This window comes from Petaurus breviceps, unplaced genomic scaffold (genome assembly GCF_028583685.1).
Source record: "Petaurus breviceps papuanus isolate PSGF00001 unplaced genomic scaffold, PetGlider_PUasm1.0 90775, whole genome shotgun sequence".
NCBI classification, from domain to species: domain Eukaryota; kingdom Metazoa; phylum Chordata; class Mammalia; order Diprotodontia; family Petauridae; genus Petaurus; species Petaurus breviceps.
Genome location: NW_027187342.1, coordinates 13433613 through 13446524, shown reverse-complemented (window position 1 = coordinate 13446524; position 12912 = coordinate 13433613). Strand labels below are relative to the sequence as shown.

General features: G+C 37.5%; 1 protein-coding gene across 5 annotated transcripts in view; it reads left to right on the top strand.

The window, feature by feature from the left end:
• SANBR (SANT and BTB domain regulator of CSR) overlaps positions 1–12912 on the top strand; it is a 67202-nt gene that overhangs the window by 28628 nt on the left and 25662 nt on the right. For all 5 annotated transcript variants that reach the window (XM_069069061.1, XM_069069063.1, XM_069069059.1 and 2 more), the window contains 3 exons: positions 307–545; positions 1832–1890; positions 4682–4842. In XM_069069061.1, coding sequence (XP_068925162.1) covers positions 307–545; positions 1832–1890; positions 4682–4842 — 459 coding nt within the window. The remainder of the gene's footprint in view (positions 1–306; positions 546–1831; positions 1891–4681; positions 4843–12912) is intronic.

The following is a 12912-nucleotide window of genomic DNA, read 5'->3' as shown; positions in this document are numbered from 1 at the left end:
AGAGACTATTCATCTATGACAGGGGTAGAGAACCTATGACCTCGAGGCCACAGGTTCCCCACCCCTGATCTATGAAGTAACATTTGGTAAGTTATTTTTTGTCATGTAAATATATAAAATTTGAAATTTTATTAAATTTACTTGATAATTATGATCAGGTCAGTAGGCTATCAGAATGATAAAATTCCATGAAACTACCTGGAAGTCCATATCTTCACTTTTTATCTCCCTGTTTGTAATAAATGTGACTTGATGGTTCCTTTCAAGCTGTGATAACTTCTGTTCTTTGTAACTTTTTGAATGAAGGCCAAATATGGTGATTCATGTATGTGATGAAGCAAAAAACCTGAAAGAAGATTTCACTTGCCCTCGAGATCTTTTGATATCAGAAATGAAGTATTTTGCTGAATATCTGTCTGTGGATGCCCAGCGCTGGGAGGAGGTGGACATTTCAGTTCACTGTGATGTTCACATCTTCAATTGGTTGATACAGTATGTGAAAAGGAACTCTAAAGAGAATGAGAATTGTGAGATGCCCACTTTAGGTAAAAGTGCTTATTTGATACAAACTGTTCATTAAGAAGTTGGAATGCCACCCAGTAGTTGGCTTTGTATGTGCCAGTAATGAGATGTGGGAAATTGTTTGGAAAGTAGCATTCAAGTTCACATTGGTAATAGTCTTTTAGGAAACTGACACATCATCCTTTTTTAGTAAATTGTAATGGAATTTCTGGCAAATGGATAGCTCTCCAGATGTTGCAAATGACATTTTCCAAGTTATTTTTAGAGGACAAAGACAGATAACCAGAGAACACATTATCTAATAAAAAAAAATCTTACATAAAACTAAAATTCTTCTTTATAGCCTTTCCCATTGATTTCACAGTACATGTAACTTCCTCATTGGTAAAGAACTGACACTTAGAACAGAAGGTCTTTCTGATGTAATAACATTTATACCTTGGTAGGGCTTGTATTTTTCATCAGTGTGTATAAACCTCCATTGATGTCAGTCTTTAACTTCTAGAGTGAGACAGTTCTCTGAGATAAATTGAGAGGGTAAGCAACTTGTTCATGGCAATGCAGTCAGTCCATGCCTCTGGCAGGACTACAATCCAAGACTTCTCAATTCTAAGACAACCCGTTATGTAAAACTACCAGTGGTCAAATTAATCTGATAGTAAAGGTGCATCATAAAATCATGAAACTAACCACCATAATTAAACAGGAAGCAGCCTGCTTCTTAGCCTTGGCAAATGTCCTTGTGAAATAACACCTTAACTCTGTTTTCATAGGGAAAAGAGCAGGTCTTTTTTTGCCTGCAGTCATCATTTTATGAACTGAAAACACTACCCCCACTCCCAAGGCTTACTTATTCCATATTAGAAAGTCGTTTCAGAACCTCTTTAGTAGTATTGTTTTACTTTAGAAGTCTTGCATTGTCTAAAATGATGACCATAGCTCCATTCAGAAGAACTCTAATGATATCAAATCATCTCTGCTTGTTTTTCTGTATTTTTCCAGTGAGGAAATATGATAATGTATCACCTCAAAATTGTGGGTTTAATTTAATTGTTCCTTACTTTTCATGTGTGTGTGTGAAAAAGGATTTTGAGTATGTTTGGTGTGCATCTGATTCCAGTGCAAATTTGCTACTTGTTTTCACTATCTCCTAAACTTAACTTAGAATTTACTAATGTGTATCTGAGTTATATAGTAGGATTTACATTTCATTGCTCTTTTACTTAACATTTAGGTCTGTTGTATGGAGATTCTGCCACAAATAAAGGCAGAGATAAGTAACCTAATCATTTTTCCCATTTATTTTTAGAACCAGGGAATGTCATTTCGATTCTAATTTCTTCTGAATTTTTGAAGATGGATTCATTAGTAAGTATTCATAAAGATTCCCAAGCCTTTTACTTCATTGTATTGGGAATGCTTAATCACCAGGTACATCTTGATCTTTATTCTTTAGGTATATGGAAAGTCCTGTCACATCTTTTCGTTCCAAATTCTTCATTTAATTTTTTTTAATGGATCTAATGTCTCTTTTAGAAAAAAATTCTAAACAAAAATATTTTTGAAAATAATTTGCTAGCTTTTAGAGATTCCAGTTTTGGGAATGTGGCAGGGGTTCAGAGATAATAATGAGGTTAAACAAATGTAAGGCTCTTTGCAAACCTTAGAAGTGCTGTATAAATGTGAGTCGTTATTATAATTTGTTATATACCATTAAAAGTAGAGAAGCCTTATTCTTAGATGGGATGACGCAAAACAATTGTATGTTTGCCCCTCAAACTAATTTTATTTTGACAACCACCTTAAAGGAAGAGTAAACCGATTAATTTTAAGTTAATACTTAATGTAAAAGTGAAGTTCTTTAAGTGTATTTAGTTTATCAGCTATGACATGAATTGATGCTCAAATTTTTTTAATGGGAATTTTATGTAGACATATAGATAAATTTGTAAATGCTAATGCCTATGTTTGATGTTATCCAATAAAACATCAACATAATTGTACTATAATGTCCATTTTTTTAAATGCAAAAGTTTCTGTTATGTTTTACTTGTCATCATTGTACTGCCAGCTAGACTCTGAAAGCTCCATTCTGGACCCTCCTTTCAGTTCCATTCAAACACTGATTAAGTGCCTATTGTGTGTAAGGCCCTAGGAAGAGAGAGACATAAGCCAAATAGTTTCAGGCCTCAAAGAGTTTGTTCTACTAAGGTGTGCAACATGTATGTATATATAACATGTAGATAAGTAAATGTAGAATAATTTCAGGAGAGAGAGAACACTAAGAGCCAAGGAAAGAGTCTTACATTTGAGGTGCAGCAGCCTGGGCTGTGCTTAGAACAACCTAAGGATTCTAAGAGAAGGAGGTGAGAAAGGAATGCATTCCAGACACTCAAGGCCTCTGTGATGGGGCACAGAATGTCACAGGCTCATTTGGCAGCCGAGTGAAGAATGGATTAGAGAGAAGGGGAAATAGAGGCAAGGAGATAATGAAGGTCAGAAGTTATGAGGGTGAATGAAGTAGAGATAAGGAGAAAGGTGCAAGAGATATTGAGGAAAGAGACAAGAATAACTAGAAACTAGTTGAATGGAAGAGAGACATTAAGTCAAACCTGGGTGACAGGAGGGAGTCATCCTTGACTTTTCCTTTTCCTTCATCCCCCACATCTAATCAGTTCCCAAGTCTTACTGATTCTAGGTCCACATTTCTTGCATCCACTCTCATCTCTCCACTACTTCCCCAACCTCCTTACTTCAGGTCCTCATTACCTCTTACCAGGACTACTACAGTAGCCTACTAATTCGTCTCCCTGCTTCAGGTCTTACCTCTAGATCATATTCTAGACAGCTGCCAAATTGATATTTTTAAAATATAGGTGTGATTAAAGCATTCATTTTTTCAGAAACCTTGAATGGCTCCTTCTGGCCTCTAGGATGAAATAAAGAATCTTCAACCTAGCATTTCAAAGCTATCCACACTGAATTAAACACCTCTGCTGTGGCCAAATTGGCATGCAAGCTGTTCCCTGTGCACCAGTGTTCCTGCTTCTTCCTGGAATGCTCTCCTTCCTCATTTCTGTCTCTTAGAATTCCCCTCTTCCTTCAGTCACTCCTCCTATATGGCATGAACTGTTGTGTTTATATATCCTCAACACCCAACATGCTTTGTGTATAATAGGCATTTAATAATTTTTCCTGAATTGAATCATACAATATCATACAATCTTCATTAAAGTTCTATTCTAATTCTTCCCATTGGCTGGGATAGGACCATAGACTCTTGAGGGTGTTGCCAATAGAACATAAGCCCTGGCAGATCCTCCTGATCTAATGCCTTTGAAGTACAGTTCCAGAGAGACTCTGTGTTGGATCCTTTATCTGAAGATCAACTTCACTTCAGAGAGGTTCATTACCTAGAGTTGGCCATACTCTTGTTTTTAGTTTTTCCTAGAGTAAATCATAAAACTTAATCATAAAGGGTTTTGACCTTCATAGATGGAGAATTTGCCCACTGATTAAATAAAAGATCTTTTATAGTAATTAATAAAAATGCCATATGAATACAAAAACAGGTTAATTTTTTTTTAAGCTTAGGGTTCCATCACAAAAATCAGTGTTTTCATGACTTAGGTATAAATTTCAGGCTCATTGAAGTATGTATGTTTTTCATTTTTCTTTTCCATTGTTAATTCTTAAAACTTATTTCACAAATGTCATATATGTAATTTTTTCATATAAATTTTGACTCAGTAACTAACTAGTGAAACTATATGAATTATACCACAGTGTTGTTTGTAATCTTTTTAAGTTTACAAACTTTACTTAATTTGGATCTTTAGCAGTCATGATAGACCAAGAGCACTAGAAAGATGTAGCTCAGCGTGACAATACAACTTTTGGGTTATGTGCCATGAGTTGGAAGACTTTAAGATGTTCAGAAATACTTGTGCTTAAGTATTCTGTAAATTTATGTAAAAATGTAAATATAAAAACATTACCTGCCACATCACCTGTGGAATGGTATTACTACTAGACAAAATTTAGTATTACGTACTTGCGTCTATCATAAATGTTTATCATGTGAGCTTGTTGATATATAGAAACACCAACATTCATCCTATTATTTTCAATATTCATTGTTTTTTTTTCTTCTTTGTAGGTTGAACAGTGTATTCATTATTGCCATAAACACATGAATGCTATAGTATCCACCCCATGCAACATGAATTGTATTAATGCAAACCTCCTTACACGTATAGCTGACCTGTTCACACACAATGAAGTTGATGATGTAAAGGACAAAAAGGATAAGTTTAGGAGGTAAATTTCAAGGCTTAATTTTGAAATTCATAATTTTTCCTTTAAAAAATAAATCAGTTTTATCTTTGAATCTTTTTAGGACCTTGTATGTGAAATATCCTTCTTACAGAATGGATGTCAACTGTATGGTCAATAATTTTAAAATATTTAAATAAATACTTTTTAAAAATGTTTTCGAAAAACATACTACAGTGGTAGACTTTTAGAAATTTATCTAGAAACAACAGTGAATATTAGGAAAAAAAACACTAACAGTATTTGGGTTCTAATTCCCTGACCCACTAAACTTGAAAGAGTCATTTATTATTTCTTGTACCTGTTTCCCTCATTTGTCTCACAGAATTATAAGAAAGAAATAGGCCAGGACATAAAATTAATTTTAAAAAATACTATATAAATATAAAACTTTTATCAAGGTTAGGAAAAAATATATTAGTTCAGATAGATAGTCTTGTAGACAGAAGGTGGCTGAACCCTAGAAGTCTTCAGTTTTTGGTTTGGTTTGGTTTTCTATTAAAATATTCCCTGGGTGAGTATGGCCAATTTGATGACTATATATGTACTTTTAGTTGTATCTTTAGTTTCAGAAGGTAAGGATAATTGGCATCTTCCCTTTTTACCCACTCCCATTTCTTTTTTTCTTTTTTCTTTTTTGCTTTTTGGAGGGCAGTTGGGGTTAAGTGACTTGTCCAAAGTTACATGGCTAGTAAGTGTGTCAAGTGTCTGCGGCCGGATTTGGACTCAGGTCCTCCTGACTCCAAGGCCAGTGTTTTATTCACTGCGTCACCAAGCCGCTGCACCCCCCCCCACTCCCATTTCTAACAACCTGGTTCACGCCCTTATTACTTCACACCTCTATCACAGTACAAAACCCACTTTTAAAAAACTAGGTGGGACTTTGCATTGTTTGAGATGAAATTTTAACTCCTTAGCCTTATCCAAGGCACTCTAAATCTGGCACCAACCTACCTTTTTAGCCTTATTTTCCACCACACTCCTGCATATAAATCCTGTTCTCCCACCAAATTGGTCTGTCTGCCATTCCTTAAATGCAGCAGGTATTTGACCTTCCTGTTTTGGCTTATGTTGTTTTCTCTTATTGAAATGTCTTCCCCCACAACCTCTGACTACTAAAATCCTGTTTCTTCTCTTTCCCCCCATATCTCTCATAACCTAACTACGTACTCTACTAGAATTTTCTCAGATCTTTCTAGCTAAGAGTGATCTTTCCCTCCCATGAGTGACCTCCTACAACACCTACTCCCTGGATCATTCAGATGTCATTTATACTTATTTTTTTGTGTGTAAATGGTTGGGGGGGGGGGGTTGTTCTTTGATATATCCCATACTGGATTCATCAAAATTAGGATTATGTCCTCTACCTCTTTGTATCATTTATTTTGAATCACTTTAAGAAATATACAGGAATGCCGAGGATTTATGTGGGTTTATTTTATATCCTGCAACTTTGGCAAATTTATTTATTGTCTCAAGTAGTTTTTAACTTGATTCTCTAAGTATATCATCATATCATCTGCAAAGAGTGATAGCTTAGTCTCTTCTTTGCCTAATTTGATTCCTTTGATTTCTTTTTCTTCTTTAATTGCTACTGCTAACATTTCTAGTACCAGATTGAATAAGAGGGGTGATAGTGGACACCCTTTTTTCACCCCTGATCTTATTGGAAATGCTTCTAGCTTATCCCCATTACATATAATACTTGCTGATGACTTTAAATAGATGCTGCCCATTATTTTAAGGAAGGCTCCGTTTATTCCTATACTTTTTGAATCACTTTTAAAAGTTCTTTGCTTATAATTGTGGAAAGAGAGCCACCCTTAGAGTCAGAAAGAAAGAGAAAGTCTTTCCTCTGACACATACTAAGTAGCTCGTGAGCCAGTCTGAGCCAGTCGCTTAGCCTCTTAATGCCTCCAGCAGCGGTCTGAGATCATATCCTCATTTTCACCCTGGGCATTGTTGGCCCTGTGTATCTTCCCTCTACCTCCTCTGCTTGAGCATTGTAATCAGTTCATCACTACCATTGCTCTGGAAAGGATATGTGAATGGATTTCTCTGTTGTTCATCTTAGCATCTTTGTGACTTCCCCTTCCCTGGCCACCACTCCCTTTAGAATGTAAGCTCCTTGAAGTCAGGGGCTGTCTTGCCTTTGTATTAGAATCCCCAGTATTTGACACAGAATAACCACTTATTAAATATGTTTCACTCTAAAACTATAAGTTACCAAAAAATTGCTGCTATTCTCTAGTGATGGGAGTTTCCTTCCACATTGGAGCTTCCATGTACCCACTGAAATTGCTCTCTCCAAGGTAACCAGTGATCTCTTAATAACCAAATCTGGCAACTGCTAAAGTATTATACTTAAAGCATAGATCTGACCATGTCATCTGCTCAAGATTCTCCATGGATTCCTTACAATCTCTAGGACAAAATACAGATTTCTTCTTTTGGGTTTTAAAGTTCTTTGCAATCTGGCTTCAGCCTGTTTTTCCAAGGTTACTGCTGTTTACTCTCCTTCATGTCATGCTGACCAGCTTGATATCTGTTATCCACAATATCTCATCTCCATTTTTTGTCATAGACTGTCTCCTCTCACAACTCCCACCTGTAGTGAATTTCCTGCCCACCTCTGCTTTATAGTATCCTTTGCTTCCTTCAAAACTCAAATGCCACCTGCTGCAGGAACACTATGTTTAGTGCCTCTCACACCCCCCAAAAGTTAATTTCTTTGTGTTTTATATTTATTGATATGTGGAAGGAAGGACTTTTTTTTTTATCACATAATCTTAGAACTTCAGAGTTGGATAATACTTTAGTGGTCATTTAGAAGAACCTATACCCAAAAAAGAATCCCCACTATAACATATGTTGTAGCTGTTGTCTCCCCATCTAGAGTAATCTTTGAGGGCAGGAACTATTCCTTTTTTTCTAGTCTATATAATAGGCATGTAATAGATACTTATTAATTGATTAGAATAGTAGTTCCATCTCTACTTAAAGATCTCCTGGAAGAGGGAAGCCCACTAGTGATAATAAAAATAATAATAATAACTGACATTTATGTAATTTAATATTTGCAAAGCATTTTACATGTATTATCTCATTTGATTTTCACAACAATCTTGTGAGGTTGGTAGCAAAATCTCCATTTTGCAGGTGAAGATACTGAGGCTGAGAGTTTAAGCGACTTGCCCAAGGTCACACTGCTAAGATAGTGCTGAAGAAGGATTTGAACTCAGATGTTCCTGAATTCCAAGTCTAGCACTAACTCCACTATACCACCTGGCTGCCTCCAGCTCCTACCTTGCCATGCAGCCCTTCCATTTGGGAACATCTCTGATTTTTAAGTTTTCCCTAACATATAGCCAAAATTTGCCTCTTAGTAATTTCTATCCCCTAATTTGTTTCTGTCCTCTGGGGCCAAACAGAACACTAGTCACCCTTCCATATTAGTAGCCCTTCAGATATGTGAACTGTCATATACCTCTTATCTTTTCTTAAAATTAAACATCTTGATGTCCTTTATCTGCTTCTGATATGACACTGTCTCCAGGCCCTTTTCACCATCCTGGTTGCCCTCCTCTAGATGTTTTCTTGTTTACTGCCCTGTGTAGAATAGAGTAACCAGTAGTGAACACATTATTCCAAATGTTGTCTGTCCAGTACTAAGTACAAGGGACTAACACAGGACCTGGGTTCAAATAACTCCTGTAATGCTACCTCTGACACCTTGAGCAAGTCATTTAATAAATCTCTATGGGTCTCAGTGTACTCATCTATACAAGTGGATATTGCTGTAGATGGTCTCTGAGGCTATTCTAGCTAGTAAATCTAATGATCTTAGGGCCTCCTAAGTTCTGCTTCTTAACATAGCTCAAGATCACAAGAGTCTTTTTGGCTGCCACATCATTCTGATGGCTCATGTTGAGCATGTAGTCTACTGAAACCCATAGATCTTTTCCCAGACAAACTGCTGACTAGCCATGCTTTCTTCATTCTAAAATTTATTTTTTTAACTCAAATGTAAGAATCTGTCCATACTGAATTTCATCTTATTAGAATTAGCCTAGCGTGCTAGGCTATCAAGATATTTTTAGATTTTGAATGTAGTCTGGTGTGTTAGCTTTCCCTCCCAGACTAGTGCCATCTGCAGACTTGATAAGTGTGCCCTCCATCCCTTTGTCCAAATCATTAATAAAAATGTTCATTAGCACAGAGAAAAGCTCCATTGCACTCCACCAGAGATTCCACTCAGTTGATATGACTGTTAATGATTATACTTTGAATCCAACCTGAGTCAATCTGATTATATTATTGTTTGTTCTATATCTCTTAATCTCACATGGGTTCTTGTAGCTTCAAGTGGAACGAACCTTAAAGGCCCTCAAGTCCAACCCTTTTATTTCACAGATGAGGACACAGAATAGAGAGGTTTTGGTGCCTTGGCTAAGGTCACACAGTTAACCAAGGGTCAGGAGTGGGATTCAAACCCATGTCTTCCTGACTTCAGAGTGAGCACTCTCTTATGCAATGAATAGTGTGATAGTTCATCAGATGTTTTGCTAAAGTCTCAGTAAATTGCATTAATAAAATTCTACCAATGTGGTAATCCTACTGAAAGAATAAATAAGCTGAGTCTAGTGTGATTCATTCTTTATGACCTCATGTAGGTTCTTGTAGAGGTTCATCAATCATCTCTTTAATGATTCATTTAAGAATTTTGTCAGGAGTCAAAGTTGTGCCCAAGAACCTATAATTTTCAAGCCCCTTTGTCTTCCTTCTTTAGAAAATGGATGAAACATTTTACTTTTTCCAGTCCTTTAGTAACTTTCTAGTTTTTCAGATATTGGTGACAGTGGCTTATCAGTCAGCTTTCACCAGTTCTTTAGTTCAGTAAGGGAAATTAGGTTATCTTTTATTATCAAAATATTTTGACTACAGACTCCCAGTTATCCATTTTTGTCCTGTCATTTCTAGTGCAAAAGTCATTATTCTTGACTGAAAACACTGAAGCAAAAAATGATATATCCATCTAGAACCATATTTCAGGCATGGGATTTGTCCTACTGAATCTTAGTGATACCAGTGAAGACATATTTTCCTCTCTGTGTTAAGGTCTCTGGTTTTTCTTGGGTTTTTGTGGAAACTTTGGGCATTTGGTGTAAAGACTGTTAAGGCTGTGATTTTTACAACAGGTTCATTTCATGTTTTTTTTTCTTCTGTGAACTTCTGGCTGTACTACTATTCTTCCTTAGCTATTTATAGATAAATATAACCAGTTTTCTTTGTACTCTATCCTTTTTATTTTGGAGCCCTTTTGATTGGATTTGCAAGATACTAGGCAAGTACATTCTTATTAGCTCCATTTTTTACCAGGAGTCTATAGTCTTTAATTCCCCAGTTTCAGAATGTGCTCAGTAAAGTCAAACCTCGTTTTCAGAGAGTACATTCTTAGCTAGATGTTGACTTTACAAATCAATTATCTTCTTCTACAGTCAAACTCAAATAGAAACAGAGGGGTCATTAAACCAAACATAAGGGTCTCTGTGGGTAGCATATTTAGAAAACCTGTTGTTACTATCTATTATATTTTTATTATTTTGTTAAATATATAACATAATTAATTTCCCAAATTAAATATTTGTTTAATACTTAATTTGGTTCCACTGTAGTCAGGCGTGATTTGTTAGGGATTTTTTGTTTCTGTTTTCCTCCACTTGTGAGTTAAATTTAAAGAAAAATGGTAGTATGAAAACATTTCTCAAAGTAATCATTCTTAAGTTTAAAAAAGAAACAACAGAAAACAAATAAAACGTAACATTATGTATTTTAACAAGACAGAAAAGTGTTAAATAAAACCTTTATAGAGATGGATGAGAATCTGAGATCATCTCATCCAGGTTCTTCAGTTTACAGGTGAAGCATCTAAGACCTGGCAAAGGAAAAAGACTTACCCAAGATTGTTGTTGAGTTGTTTCAATGCTTCATGACTCTGCTTGGGGCCTTATTGCAAAAAGACACTGGAGTGGGTTACAATCTCTCTCCCAGCTCATCCCACAGATGAGGAAGTGAGGCAAACAGGATTAGGCAAGTAGGCCAGAATCACACCTAGTCTCCTGCCCCAGGCCCAGCACTTTACTGTACCACCTAGCTACCCCAGAAAGTATAATTAGAGGGCCTGAGGGTGTTGCATTATTGCAGGATCTCAGAAACAGATCTCAGAGCTTTTATTCCCTAAGTGATTTGATCTAGAGTAAAGTCTGATTTGTAACATCCCACAAGCCAGCTGGAAAGCCTTACTGGTCCTGAGTGACAGTTGCAGGCTCCGCTTTGTTCTGGGATTTCTGCCTTGGGTATTGCCTTCCAAGCTTCATACTGGGCTAGAGGCTAGAACTAAGACCCTTCTCAACCATTGGCATAAGAGCCATACAGCTACATTTTGCTTCTGACCTTGTACTTTAATCACACTTCTTTTTTTTTTTTTTGGTAGGGCAATTGGGGTTAAATGACTTGCCCAAGGTCACACAGCTAGTTTTTGTATTGTGTCTGAGGCTGGACTTGAACTCAGGTCCTCCTGACTCCAGGGCCAGTGCTCTATTCACTGTGCCACCTAGCCACCCCTTTAATCATACTTCTTACCCTGGATTGGTACTCCTAGGTTCAGGTTCTCTTCTCAGGCTGCTCTGGATCTGGGGCCTGAAACTGAGTAGTGAGCAATAGAGCTGCCAGTAGGAACCCGTTCCTGTACCCTGCACAAGTACAAGTCCATCTGTGCTGGATTTGGGCTCTTTTCATTCTGGTGCACAACTGTAAGTTGCACCGAAATGCTCCACAAGGTGTACTTCCAGTCAAACCCTGTCCCCAGTGTCTGCAGGCCTTTATGTCTCTCTCTCTATGCTAACCTGGGCCGAAATAATGACCCCCTACAATTTTTTTCTCCAGATCAGGACTAGGTCTGCTTCATTTTCAAGACCTTTTAGAGGAGTTGAACAGTGACCTCTTAATTGTCTCACCTGTTCGCCTCAGACATTTGATATATGTGTGGCCCTGGGCGTTTAATCTCTACGGCTTTAGTTTTCTCATCTATAAAATTGAGATTTTAATAGTGCCTACTTCCCAGGGTTGTGAGGATCAAATGAGACAATATTTGTAAAGTACTTTGCAAATCGTAAGCATTGTATAATAATGCTATTTCTCAATCCTCATCTCCTTGTCTTCTCTCCAGCCTTTGACACTGTCGATCACCCTCTTCACCCGGGGCAGCTAGGCAGTGTTGTGAATAGAGCACAGGGCCTAAAGTCAGGAAGAACTAAGTCCAAGTTTGACTTCAGACACTTATTATTGTGTGACCCTGGGCAAGTCACTTAACCCTGTTTGCCTCAGTTTTATCATCTACAAAATGAGCTGGAGAAGGAAATGGCCAACCACTCCCGTGTCTTTGCCAAGAAAACCCCAAATGGGGTCAAAAGAGTCGGACCCGACTGAAAGAGCCACATAACAAGAGTAACAAAATCACACTCTTTCATAGTCTTTTCTCTCTAGCCTTCCATGACGTTATTCTGTTCTGGCTCTTCTCCCACTGGCGTGTCCTCAGTCTCTTTTGCTGGATTTTTTTCCAGGTCGCATTCCCTAACAGTGGGTATAGCCCACAGCTTTGGCCTGAGTCCCCCTTTCTCTCCATACTATTTCACTTGGTGATCTCATAAGCCCCAGTGGTTATTCTCAGACCTGCTTATCTAGCCCTCACTTCTCTCCTAACCTCCAGACCCTTCCCCAGTTACTTACTAGACATTTAAAACTGGAGGTCTTATAAATATCTTAAACTCAACCAGTTTAGAATTAAACCACCATCCCCCCAGTTACCCAGGCTTGAAACCTAGCTGTCCTCTGCTTCTCACTCTCAGCCCCCATATCCAGTCTTATGTCAAAAGGTGTGTTGATTTTTACCTTTGTGACATCTTCCCCCTTCTGATACTGCCGGCTTCCTAGTGCCCGCCCCCATATCCCATCACACCTGGGCCATTACAGAAGTGTGTGGGCTGGTCCCCCTAC